The sequence below is a fragment of the Salmo salar genome, chromosome ssa07 (genome assembly GCF_905237065.1).
Source record: "Salmo salar chromosome ssa07, Ssal_v3.1, whole genome shotgun sequence".
NCBI lineage: Eukaryota > Metazoa > Chordata > Actinopteri > Salmoniformes > Salmonidae > Salmo > Salmo salar.
The window spans coordinates 6292867-6306386 of record NC_059448.1 but is presented as its reverse complement, the minus strand read 5'-3'; the positions used below and the strand labels follow the sequence as shown (position 1 = coordinate 6306386).

At 45.0% G+C, this 13520-nt stretch overlaps 1 protein-coding gene across 4 annotated transcripts; it reads right to left on the bottom strand.

The window, feature by feature from the left end:
- Positions 1–3606: 3606 nt before the first annotated feature.
- LOC106608489 (L-rhamnose-binding lectin CSL1) lies at positions 3607–13082 on the bottom strand. Of its 4 annotated transcripts, none has more exons than XM_014206424.2 (13): positions 13044–13082; positions 12359–12428; positions 12180–12242; positions 11552–11666; positions 10012–10127; positions 8136–8183; positions 7904–8039; positions 7142–7251; positions 5672–5716; positions 5329–5458; positions 5082–5188; positions 3957–4015; positions 3607–3850 (listed from the first exon to the last, which is right to left on the bottom strand). In XM_014206424.2, the coding sequence occupies exons 1-12, from the start codon at positions 13065–13067 to the stop codon at positions 4002–4004; spliced, it is 978 nt and encodes a 325-aa protein (XP_014061899.2). In that variant the 5' UTR covers positions 13068–13082; the 3' UTR covers positions 3607–3850; positions 3957–4001. The 4 variants fall into 4 exon arrangements, with proteins under 4 accessions (XP_014061899.2, XP_014061900.2, XP_014061901.2 ...); XM_014206425.2 differs by lacking the exon at positions 13044–13082 and adding an exon at positions 12509–12718 and having other exon boundaries at positions 12359–12382; XM_014206426.2 differs by lacking the exon at positions 11552–11666 and having other exon boundaries at positions 12161–12242.
- Positions 13083–13520: the final 438 nt, after the last annotated feature.

The following is a 13520-nucleotide window of genomic DNA, read 5'->3' as shown; positions in this document are numbered from 1 at the left end:
ACTTGTATTTGTGAGAGGTATTGACATGTTGGAAGCACCGAGCTGTCTGATTAAACGACTGGCACACAGCTCAGACACCCATGCATACCCTACAAGACATGCCACCAGAGGTCTCTTCACAGTCCCCAAGTCCCGTTTAGACTATGGGAGGCGCACAGTACTACATAACTAAATGGAACGCTATTCCACATCAGGTACAGTTGAAGTCGGAAGTTTTTTATTTATTATTTAAATAAACACCCTTGAAACTGAGGTAATCCTACTCTGTCCATGTCTGATCTGTGTAAACGTCTTGACCAAACCCCCTGGTCTGCCACAATATATATATAATATACAATACTGTATTGTATGTATGTATATATATATATATATATATAACACACAGTTGAAGTCGGAAGTTTACATACACCTTAGCCAAATATATTTAAACTCAGTTTTTCACAATTCCTAACATTTAATCACAGTAAAAATTCAGTTTTAGGTCAGCTAGGATCACAACTTTATTTTAATAATGTGAAATGTCAGAATAATAGTAGAGAGAATTATTTATTTCAGCTTTTATTTCTTTCATCACATTCCCAGTGGGTCAGAAGTGTACATACACTCAATTAGTATTTGGCAGCATTGCCTTTATAATGTTTAACTTGGGTCAAACGTTTCGGGTAACCTTACACAAGCTTCCTACAATAAGTTGGGTGAATTTTGGCCCATTCCTCCTGACAGAGCTGGTGTAACTGAGTCAGGTTTGTAGGCCTCCTTGCTCGCACACGCTTTTTGTGATGGCCACTCCAATACCTTGACTTTGTTGTGCTTAAGTCATTTTGCCACAACTTTGGAAGTATGCTTGGGGTGCCATCAATTTTGTGAAGTGCACCAGTCCCTCCTGCAGCAAAGCACCCCCACAACATAATGCTGCCACCCCCGTGCTTCACGGTTGGAATGGTGTTCTTCGGCATTGCAAGCCTCCCCCTTTTTCCTCCAAACATAACGATGGCCATTATGGCCCAACAGTTCTATTTTCTCCCTTACCTCACCTCGCTCATCAACTCATCCTTGACCGCTGGCTACGTCCCTCCCGTCTTCAAGAGAGCGAGAGTTGCACCCCTTCTGAAAAAACCTACACTCGATCCCTCCGATGTCAACAACTACAGACCAGTATCCCTTCTTTCTTTTCTCTCCAAAACTCTTGAACGTGCCGTCCTTGGCCAGCTCTCCTGCTATCTCTCTCAGAATGACCTTCTCGATCCAAATCAGTCAGGTTTCAAGACTGGTCATTCAACTGTGACTGCTCTTCTCTGTGTCACGGAGGCTCTCCGCACTGCTAAAGCTAACTCTCTCTCCTCTGCTCTCATCCTCCTAGACCTATCTGCTGCCTTTGATACGGTGAACCATCAGATCCTCCTCTCCACGCTCTCCGAGTTGGGCATCTCCGGCGCGGCCCACGCTTGGATTGCGTCCTACCTGACAGGTCGCTCCTACCAGGTGGCGTGGCGAGAATCTGTCTCCGCACCACGTGCTCTCACCACTGGTGTCCCCCAGGGCTCTGTTCTAGGCCCTCTCCTATTCTCGCTATACACCAAGTCACTTGGCTCTGTCATATCCTCACATGGTCTCTCCTACCATTGCTATGCAGACGGCACACAATTAATCTTCTCCTTTCCCCCTTCTGATAACCAGGTGGCGAATCGCATCTCTGCATGTCTGGCAGACATATCAGTGTGGATGACGGATCACCACCTCAAGCTGAACCTCGGCAAGACGGAGCTGCTCTTCCTCCCGGGGAAGGACTGCCCATTCCATGATCTCGCCATCACGGTTGACAACTCCATTGTGTCCTCCTCCCAGAGTGCTAAGAACCTTGGAGTGACCCTGGACAACACCCTGTCGTTCTCTACTAACATCAAGGCGGTGACCCGATCCTGTAGGTTCATGCTCTACAACATTCGCACAGTACGACCCTGCCTCACACAGGAAGCGGCGCAGGTCCTAATCCAGGCACTTGTCATCTCCCGTCTGGATTACTGTAACTCGCTGTTGGCTGGGCTCCCTGCCTGTGCCATTAAACCCCTACATCTCATCCAGAACGCCGCAGCCCGTCTGGTGTTCAACCTTCCCAAGTTCTCTCACGTCACCCCGCTCCTCCGCTCTCTCCACTGGCTTCCTGTTGAAGCTTGCATCCGCTACAAGACCATGGTGCTTGCCTACGGAGCTGTGAAGGGAACGGCACCTCCGTACCTTCAGGCTCTGATCAGGCCCTACACCCAAACAAGGGCACTGCGTTCATCCACCTCTGGCCTGCTCGCCTCCCGACCTCTGAGGAAGCACAGTTCCCGCTCAGCCCAGTCAAAACTGTTCGCTGCTCTGGCACCCCAATGGTGGAACAAGCTCCCTCACGACGCCAGGACAGCGGAGTCAATCACCACCTTCCGGAGACACCTGAAACCCCACCTCTTTAAGGAATACCTAGGATAGGATAAAGTAATCCTTCTAACCCCCCCCCTAAAGATTTAGATGCACTATTGTAAAGTGGTTGTTCCACTGGATATCATAAGGTGAATCCACCAATTTGTAAGTCGCTCTGGATAAGAACGTCTGCTAAATGACTTAAATGTAAAATGTAAATGTTTCATCAGACCAGAGGACATTTCTCCAAAAAGTACGATCTTTGTCCCCATGTGCAATTGCAAACCGTAGTCTGGCTTTTGTTATGGCGGTTTTGGAGCAGTGGCTTCTTCCTCGCTGAGCGACCTATCAGGTTATGTCGATATAGGACTCGTTTTACTGTGGATATAGATACTTTTATACCTGTTTCCACCAGCATCTTCACAAGGTCTTTTGCTGTTGTTCTGGGATTGATTTTCACTTTTCGCACCAAAGTATGTTCATCTCTAGGGGAACGAACACTAGACAAAATAAACAAAATGACAGCCAACAGTTCTGTCAGGTAACTACAACGAAACAGAAAACAACTACCCACGAAAACAAAGGGAAAAACAGGCTGCCTAAGTATGGCTTCCAATCAGAGACAACGATAGACACCTGCCTCTGATTGGAAACCATACCCGGCCAAAACATAGAAAAACAAAACATAGAATGCCCACCCACCTATCACACCCTGACCTAACTAAACAGAGAAAACACAGCTCTCCTAGGTCAGAGCGTGGCAGTATGTAAACTTCTGACCCACTGGAATTGTGATACAGTGAATAATAAGTGAAATAATCTGTCTGTAAACAATTGTTGGAAAAATTACTTGTGTCATGCACAAAGTAGATGTCCTAACTGACTTGCCAAAACTATGGTTTGTCAACAAAAAATTTGTGGAGTGGTTGAAAAAGGAGTTTTAATGACTCCAACCTAAGTGTATGTACATTTCCGACTTCAACTGTATGTATATATATATATATATTATATATTTATTTATTTTTATTCGCTAATCACACCCTTTTCTTATCTAAGGCTATAATCACTTCCTGAGTATTGAAGTGTGTAATACCAATGCAAAGTGTCCATTCTGTGTAAATAGTCTTCCAGACTAGAGTCACTACTAACATGGTAAAACGTTAACAAAAAACGTTCTCAGTCTCAGAAGAAAAAGTCAATTTCTCAGCTGCCTCACATTCATTTTATTTTAATTGTAACATATTTTTTTGACATCCAAATCAATAACATAGGTAGGGTTGTGTTCTCTAAAAACACTGGTCTGAAAATGAGCTGGCTACACAACAACCTACATTCACTAGTTTGCACATTGATTTATTGATTGATTGCTTAGTTGATTTATCAGTGACTCATCGTGTTTGATTACGGAGTAAATCCAGAGTAAAAAGGGCATCCAGTCGGAGTTCTTCTGTTGAATGAAAGAAAGACACAAATAAAAAGATTCAGTCATGCGTTTATCACATCACTTAATATGGGTTCATATGTAGACCAGCAGTAGAGTAGACAGGACTCACCGATGGAGGCGGACAGGAAGTGGCAGCAGCCGAGCCAGGCCATCATTACACTGTAAGGGCTAAGGTAGGTTACAGTCAGAGGGTGTGTCTCCATAGTCTAGAGTGGCTTCCTGTCTACTATCTCCATAGTCTACAGTGGCTTCCTGTCTACTATCTCCATAGTCTATAGTGTCTTCCTGTCTACTATCTCCATAGTCTACAGTGTCTTCCTCTCTATTATCTCCATAGTCTACAGTGGCTTCCTCTCTATTATCTCCCTAGTCTACAGTGGCTTCCTCTCTATTATCTCCATAGTCTACAGTGGCTTCCTGTCTACTATCTCCATAGTCTACAGTGGCTTCCTCTCTATTATCTCCCTAGTCTACAGTGGCTTCCTCTCTATTATCTCAATAGTCTACAGTGGCTTCCTCTCTATTATCTCCATAGTCTACAGTGGCTTCCTGTCTACTATCTCCATAGTCTACAGTGTCTTCCTCTCTATTATCTCCATAGTCTACAGTGGCTTCCTCTCTATTATCTCCATAGTCTACAGTGGCTTCCTCTCTATTATCTCAATAGTCTAAAGTGGCTTCATCACCTCTCCTACATTTCAATCGTCTACAAAGACTTCCTCCTCTCCACGCCTCCTCTCTTTCATCTCCCCTATCCTCTTCTTCTCCTCCTCTTCTCCTTCATCTTCTCTGCATCATGTTAACAGTACAGTAGCTTCCTCTCCTCTCTATCATCTCAATAGTCTACAGTAGCTTCCTCATTTCCTCATCTTCTCTCCTTCCTATTCTTGTTTCCTCATCTCTCCTCTCCTTCCTATTCTTGTTTCATCTACTCATCTCCCTCTCCTCATCTCCTCTTCTCTCCTGGTCTCCTTTCTTTACTCACCTTCCCCTCCTTATCTCCTCATCTCCTTCCTCATCTCCTCTTCTTCCTCTCCTCATCTTCTCTTCTTCCTCTCCCGTTCTCCTCTCTTTCCTCACCTTCCCCTCCTTATCTCCTCCCCTCATCTCCTTCCTCTCCTCTTTCCTCCCCTCTTCTCTTTCCTCATCTAATCCCCTTCCACATCTCCTCTCCTTCCCTCATCTCCTCTCTTCTCCTTCTTCTGCACTTAGCTGATAGCTGTTTTGTACTCACTGCCTTCCAGACAGGTGTAGGAAACCTCCAGGTATTTGTAGGTTCCGTAGCAGGGGTCCCCGAAGACCGGATCAAGCCCCACAGTGCATTGACTCTTTCCCTCACACCTGCAGAGTTACACATTTATAACACAGTTATAACACACATGCACACACAGGGGGGATATTTGTATACCACCTTTCAACACCACTGACATCCCCAAACTAGAGAGGAGAGATGGGGAGATGGATAGAGAGGGAGAGTGTACCATTGTTTGACAACGTTCAGAGTTTTGGGTTGCAGACAGTTCTGGTTGCTGAGCTCATGGCGTCCAGCAGAACAGGTAGAGCCGTCTCTACGGCCGTAGTTAGCATGAAGCACCTTCATCACACCCTTACCTACACACACACACACACACACACACACACACACACACACACACACACACACACACACACACACACACACACACACACACACACACACACACACACACACACACACACACACACACACACACACACACACAATAATTGAATTGTACCCTTAGCTACACGGGGAGGGCTGAGGGGGATGGGTGAGGGTGTTTGTGGGTGTAATCGTGTGCTCACCACAGTCCAGGGAGCTGGTTGAGCCCTCGCAGGTGATACTGGTCTCTGAAAACACAACGCACACACACAACATCAGCCCTGCTGCTGAGACACAACATCAGCCCTGCTGCTGAGACACAACATCGGCCCTGCTGCTGAGACACAACATCGGCACTGCTGCTGAGACACAACATCGGCACTGCTGCTGAGACACAACATCAGCCCTGCTGCTGAGACACAACATCAGCCCTGCTGCTGAGACACAACATCAGCCCTGCTGCTGAGACACAACATCAGCCCTGCTGCTGAGACACAACATCAGCCCTGCTGCTAAGACACAACATCAGCACTGCTGCTGAGACACAACATCAGCACTGCTGCTAAGACACAACATCAGCACTGCTGCTGAGACACAACATCAGCCCTGCTGCTGAGAAACAACATCAGCCCTGCTGCTGAGAAACAACATCAGCCCTGCTGCTAAGACACAACATCAGCCCTGCTGCTGAGACACAACATCAGCCCTGCTGCTGAGACACATCATCAGCCCTGCTGCTGAGAAACAACATCAGCCCTGCTGCTAAGACACAACATCAGCCCTGCTGCTGAGACACAACATCAGCCCTGCTGCTGAGACACATCATCAGCCCTGCTGCTGAGACACAACATCAGCCCTGCTGCTGAGACACAACATCAGCCCTGCTGCTGAGACACAACATCAGCCCTGCTGCTAAGACACAACATCAGCCCTGCTGCTGAGAAACAACATCAGCCCTGCTACTGAGAAACAACATCAGCCCTGCTGCTAAGACACAACATCAGCAATGCTGCTGAGATAATGGGGGATAAGGAAAAGGATGAAGAGCAAGAAAGTGTGGGAGGAGCAATCAAAGAAAGGTGGGAAGAGCAATCAAAGAAAGGTGGGAGGAGCAATCAAAGAGAGGTGGGAGGAGTAATAAAAGAGAGGTGGGAGGAGTAATGTAATCAAAGACAGGTGGGAGGAGCAATCAAAGAAAGGTGGGAGGAGTAATCAAAGAGGTGGGAGGAGTAATAAAAGAGAGGTGGGAGGAGTAATGTAATCAAAGACAGGTGGGAGGAGCAATCAAAGAGATGTGGGAGGAGTAATCAGAGGTGGGAGGAGTAATAAAAGAGAGGTGGGAGGAGTAATAAAAGAGAGGTGGGAGGAGTAATCAAAGAGGTGGGAGGAGTAATGTAATCAAAGAGAGGTGGGAGGAGCAATCAAAGAGAGATTGTGACAACACAGTATGGGGCTCCATTCATGAAAAAGTGTTGACTACTTTGTATCATGCACAAGCACATTTCAATTGACTAGTTGTTCACTAGACACCACGAGCAGGTTGTTGTCCACTGTACAAGTACAATATAGGTGTCAGAAGTGGAATGGCAGTGAACAACAACCTGTGCGTGGTATCAAGTGAACGACAAGCCCATTGGACAGGAGAGGGAGAGCGCCTGAGGGAGAATACTGACGAGCAGGCAGGCAGATGTAGGTGACGTCCAGGTATTTGTAGGTTCCGTAACAAGGGTCAGAGATGTGATTCACTCTCATGTTCACCTCACACATCTGCTTCCCGTCACACCTGGAACAACCACAGAGCAACACCATTAGAACCATAACAAAGCCACAACATAACTCCAACATAACCTGTAAAAACGGATATCTGGAGCTTGTCTGAGTGGTTGGCCTCTGAGCCCTCTGAGCCCCTGTACTTGATGCTGATTTGATCAACAAGCTCACATAGTCTCACTGCAAAATTAGACGTTTGTCCACATTTCTCACACGTCAAATTTTGAAGTTGTTTTAAATGGAAGCATACTTGATGGTAATAGCGTTGCCCCTAGTGGCGATGTGGGTTAAGTTAAGGGTTTAGGCATACCAGGGTTTAGGGACACAAACAACTCAAAAATTAACTTCAGGCATTCATTCTGATTGGTTACATTAAGGTTGAAAACAGAAAAACGACTACACTGTTAAGTTTTGAGATGTATTAAGACTTGCCTTGATAACTAAATGTGGATGGATGGTGCTGTGGTCTAAACAGCAGCAGTCTGTCATATAGACCTGGGTTCTAGCTCCAGGTACTTGTTTTGTTTGCACCCTAGTGGATGGTTTTGACGGAGCCTCCTGACCTGGATTTAACTTGGATCTGGAGTGATTTGACTTGGACCTGCACGTTTGTTTGTTTGTTTGTTTTTGTGTTTGTGTGTGTGTGTGTGTGTGTGTGTGTGTACCTCTGTGACCAGAGTGCCAGAGTTCCTTCCTGGGAACACTTTGTGTTAGTCAGCTGACTCTGAGGCCGTCCCTGACTGCAGGTCTGGCTGTCTGTGCGTCCATACAGTGCTTTCTGAAGAAAGACCACCCCATCTCCTATGAGAGAGAGCGAGAGAAGAGGGAGCATGAGAGACTCACGAGTCAACTCAACTAAGTAACCGATTGATTGACACGCAGAGTGTTGTTTCTTACCACATTCCAAATGCACCACACCGGCACCGTCACAGGTAGTCACCTTCTCTGTGGAAGACAAAAATCTGATTGATACAAACACATCACACATACATCATATAGAGAAAAAGATTCAGCATATTTATGTGTGTGTGTGTGTGAGAATGTGTGTGAGCACGTATGTACAGTTGAAGTCGGAAGTTTACATACACTTAGGTTGGAGTCATTAAAACTTGTTTTTCAACCACTCCACAAATTTCTTGTTAACAAACCATAGTTTTGGCAAGTTGGTTAGGACATCTACTTTGTGCATGACACAAGTAATTTTTCCAACAATTGTTTACAGACAGATTATTTCACTGTATCACAATTCCAGTGGGTCAGAGGTTTACATACACTAAGTTGACTGTGCCTTTAACCAGCTTGGAAAATTCCAGAAAATGATGTCATGGCTTTAGAAGCTTCTGATAGGCTAATTGACATCATTTGAGTCAATTGGAGGTGTACCTGTGGATGTATTTCAAGGCCTACCTTCAAACTCAGTGCCTCTTTGCTTGACATCATGGGAAAATCCAAAGAAATCAGCCAAGACCACAGATTTTTATTTTTTAGACCTCCACAAGTCTGGTTCATCCTTGGGAGTAATTTCCAAATGCCTAAAGATATCGCATTCATCTGTACAAACAATAGTACGCAAGTATAAGCACCATGGGACCACGCAGCCATCATACTGCTCAGGAAGGAGACACATTTTGTCTCCTAGAGATGAACGTACTTTGGTCCGAAAAGTGCAAATCAATCCCAAAACAACAGCAAAGGACCTTGTGAAGATGCTGGAGGAAACAGGTACAAAAGTATCTATATCCACAGTAAAACGAGTCCTATAACGACATAATCTGAAAGGCCGCTCAGCAAGGAAGCCACTGCTCCAAAACCGCCATAAAAAAAGCCAGACTACAGTTTGCAACTGCACATGGGGACAAAGATCGTACTTTTTTGAGAAATGTCCTCTGGTCTGATGAAACAAAAATAGAACTGTTCGGACATAATGACCATCGTTATGTTTGGAGGAAAAAGGGGGAGGCTTGCAAGCTGAAGAACACCATCCCAACCGTGAAGCACGGGGGTGGCAGCAACATGCTGTGGGGGTGCTTTGCTGCAGGAGGAGCTGGTGCACTTCACAAAATAGATGGCATCATGAGGGAAGAAAATTATGTGAATATTGTGAAGCAACATCTCAAGACAGTCAGGAAGTTAAAGCTTGGTTGCAAATAGGTCTTCCAAATGGACAATGACCCCAAGCATACTTCCAAAGTTGTGGCAAAATGACTTAAGGACAACAAAGTCAAGGTATTGGAGTGGCCATCACAAAGCCCTGACCTCAAACCTATAGAACATTTGTTGGCAGAACTGAAAAAGCGTGTGCGAGCAAGGAGGCCTACAAACCTGACTCAGTTGCACCAGCTCTGTCAGGAGGAATCGGCCAAAATTCACCAAACTTATTATGGGAAGCTTGTGGAAGGCTACCCGAAACATTTGACCCAAGTTAAACAATTTAAAGGCAATGCTACCAAATACTAATTGAGTATGTAAACTTCTGACCCACTGGGAATGTGACGAAAGAAACAAAAGCTGAAATAAATCATTCTCTCTACTATTATTCTGACATTTCACATTCTTAAAACAAAGTGGCGATCCTAACTGACCTAAGGCAGGGAAATTTTACTAGGATTAAATGTCAGGAATTGTGAAAAACTGAGTTTAAATGTATTTGGCTCAGGTGTATGTAAACTTCCAACTTCAACTGTATGTGTGAGTGTGTATGTCTGTGTGTCTGTGTGTGAGTAAGTGAGTGAGTGAGTGTGTATGTGTGTGTGTGTGTGTGTGTGTTACTCACTGCTCTCCAGGCAGCCATAGGTAACGTCCAGGAAGATATAAGTCAGGTGTGCAGAGTTACAGAGGTCACACACACTGCCGTAGGTCGCCACCTCACACTTCCCATTTCCATCACACCTGGATGAGCAGTAGTAATGTCACACACCTAAAACACCTCCGACACTGTCCATACTCAGGTTTTAGAAAGCATGATGTTATTTCTCTCCATTTCCCCTCTCTGTGCTATCAGTTTTAGGACCACTTTCTTTTTCAGTGCAGCTCAGTTTTGCTGTGAAGCTGTTCTTGATAAGATTCCCATCTGGCTGAACTAATACAGGGACTGGTTACATACAGGGCATTCGGAGGGTATTCAGACCCCTTGACTTTTTCCACATGTTGTTACGTTACAGCCTTATTCTAAAATGGATTAAATTGTCTTTTTTTCCTCATTAATCTACACACAATACCCCATAATGACAAAGCAAAACAGATTTTTCATATTTTCACATTTATAAGGAGAAAATCTCCAGAAATATCACATTTACATAAGTATTCAGACCCTTTACTCAGTACTTTGTTGAAGCACCTTTGGCAGCGATTACAGCCTCGTATTCTTGGGTACGACGCTACAAGCTTGGCACATCTGTATTTGGGGAGTTTCTCCCATTCTTCTCTGCAGACCTTCTCAAGCTCTGTCAGGTTGGATGGGGAGTGTCGCTGCACAGATATTTTCAGGTCTCTCCAGAGATGTTCGATCGGGTTCAAGTCCGGGCTCTGGCTGGGCCACCCAAGGACATTCAGAGACTTGTCCCAAAGCCACTCCTGCGTTGTCTTGGCTTTGTGCTTAGAATCGTTGTCCTGTTGGAAGGTGAACCTTCGCCCCAGCTCTGGAGCAGGTTTTCATCAAGGATCTCTCTGTACTTTGCTACGTTCATCTTTCCCTCGATCCTGGCTAGTCTCAGTGCCTGCCTCTGAAAAACATCCCCACAGCATGATGCTGCCACCACCATGCTTCACCGTAGGGATGGTGCCAAGTTTCAACCAGACATGATGATTGGCATTCAGGCCAAAAAGTTCAATGTAGGTTTCATCAGACCAGAGAATCTTGTTTCTCATGGTCTGAGAGTATCTAAACATAATTTTAATATCTCCAAAGCAATTGCCTCTCTATGAACCACTGGCTACTTTTTCTATATCAACACACCTGCTGGTAACTCTGAACTGGTTAGGACAGCTCATGTGGTCTCCTCAGTATCTGTCAACTAGGGTAGGACTCTTATGACTAAAGAGGTTTAATATCTAGCTTTTATTTCTACCCATAAGAGTAGGAGTAAATTGTATCTATTCTCAGTGCTTACGACACATTTTCTACTCTGAGACGCTTTGTGGATATGGCCCGATTACTGTAAAATTGCTGGAAACATGCCAACAGGACACTGAAGTTGGGAAATAAACAATGTTGTTAGCAGAACATTGCAAACATTATACACTCAGTGAGCTTGCTATTGACTGAAGTTGTGTACTTTCCGTGTGTGTGTGCGCGCATGCGTGTGTACACAGACCTATTAGACACACCGTTGAAGGCCTCTGTATCGGAGCAGGCTTTAGGGCTCTCGTTTGATGACAACTTCTCAATAGTGCGGAATTTGACCCCATACACCATGATCACACCGTAATCTACACAGACACACATAAGAGTTGGTTTAACACTTGCTAATCCATATGAGGCTAGTTTCCTCAACTAAAAAGAACAGAATCTCCATTGAAAGTGCTTTTTAGTCCAGGACTTTTGTGTCCGGGAAACTGCCCTGTAAAAAGAAACTCAGTCCACAGGTGTAGATATACTAGGAGCTTAAGGTTCTGATGGAAAACTGGAGTTACTTTACCGCACTGGAGTTACTTTACCACACTGGAGTTACTTTACCACACTGGAGTTACTTTACCGCACTGGAGTTACTTTACCGCACTGGAGTTAATTTACCGCACTGGAGTTACTTTACCGCACTGGAGTTACTTTACCACACTGGAGTTACTTTACCGCACTGGAGTTACTTTACCACACTGGAGTTACTTTACCACACTGGAGTTACTTTACCGCACTGGAGTTACTTTACCGCACTGGAGTTACTTTACCGCACTGGAGTTACTTTACCGCACTGGAGTTACTTTACCACACTGGAGTTACTTTACCACACTGGAGGCTGGGATCAGCACACGTCAGGAACCTGCGTTCAATCTCTGACATTCCATAACCTGGAACAGGAAAACAATGATCTTCTTTCACCTTTTATTCTCTGTCACCTCGATGAGGGTTTTCAGCCTCGAGCTACACATACCATCCGTAATCACTGTAAGATGATTAGACTTACCCAGAAAGAGGCTGGCCTGCAGCACTGGAAGAACACACAAGAGAATATACTCTTTATAAATGTGAAGCCCCTGGAGCACGTTAGAGGTTGAGAGGAGGAGAGAGGAAAAGGATGAAAAAACGAAGAGAAATTAGAAGAGTGGAGACTTACCGGCGAATAAAATTGATTGTCCAAGGAGCATTCTGTCTATTTTATCAGGGATCTCTATAGGAGAAACAGCTTCTGAGTGTCTGACTGTTTTGAATGGTTTTGCCCACGTAGTGAGATATGAATAACAGTTGAACGCATGAGCAGTTACTGGAACATATTCCCTCTTTACTCTGTTGACCAATCCCCCCCCCCAAACACACACACACCTTCAGTCAATATAGCATGAGGATGAAAGAAAGATTATAAAACGGGCGGGTCTAATCCTGGATGCCGATTGGTTGAAAGAGTATGTCAGACGTTATCTATTTCACAACTACCCACGGCTGTAACAAAATCAAAATGTCTATTTACTTCCTAGCGTAAGCTAGGCTAGGGGTGAGGGGTTAAGATTAGGTGAAGGTTTAGCTAAAAGAGTTAAGGTTATGAATAGGGGAAGGATTAGCTAATATGCTAAGTAACTGCAAAATAACAAAAAAGTAGTAAGTAGTTGAAAAGTTGCAAATTAGAAAAATGTTGCTAGATGTTATACACCTACCTGTCCACCCCGAATGACTACCATCCTTTCGTTTTTGACCTAAGTAACCATGTCTTATGTACAAAACGTAACATATCATACTACATGGAGTGTCCCCGATTTACACACAGAATAATAATCCTCCCTCAGGGGAGGAGTCAATATTCACTCAGGGGAGGAGTCAATAGTCCCTCAGGGGAGGAGTTAACAGTCCCTCAGGGGAGGAGTCAACAGTCCCTCAGGGGAGGAGTCAATAGTCCCCCAGGGGAGGAGTCAATATTCACTCCGGGGAGGAGTCAACAGTCCCTCAGGGGAGGAGTCAATATTCACTCAGGGGAGGAGTCAACAGTCCCTCAGGGGAGGAGTCAATATTCACTCAGGGGAGGAGCAATGTTCCAGACAATATTTTGGGATTTTGATTGAAAACAACTCTGTCTCATCTATAAACTCTGATGGTGAAGTTTTGCACTGTAGTGGTTGGTCTGTAACTCTGATCAG

Excerpts from the sequence above, each read along its gene's own strand:
- LOC106608489 (XM_014206424.2), bottom strand. The coding sequence starts at position 13,067 with ATGGTAGTCATTCGGGGTGGACAG. Across the intron at positions 10,128-11,551 it reads TTCAACGGTGTGTCTAATAG|GTGTGATGGAAATGGGAAGT; the intron begins GTCTGTGTACAC and ends CTGCTCATCCAG. Across the intron at positions 5,717-7,141 it reads CTACATCTGCCTGCCTGCTC|AGACCAGTATCACCTGCGAG; the intron begins GTCAGTATTCTC and ends TTGTGTTTTCAG.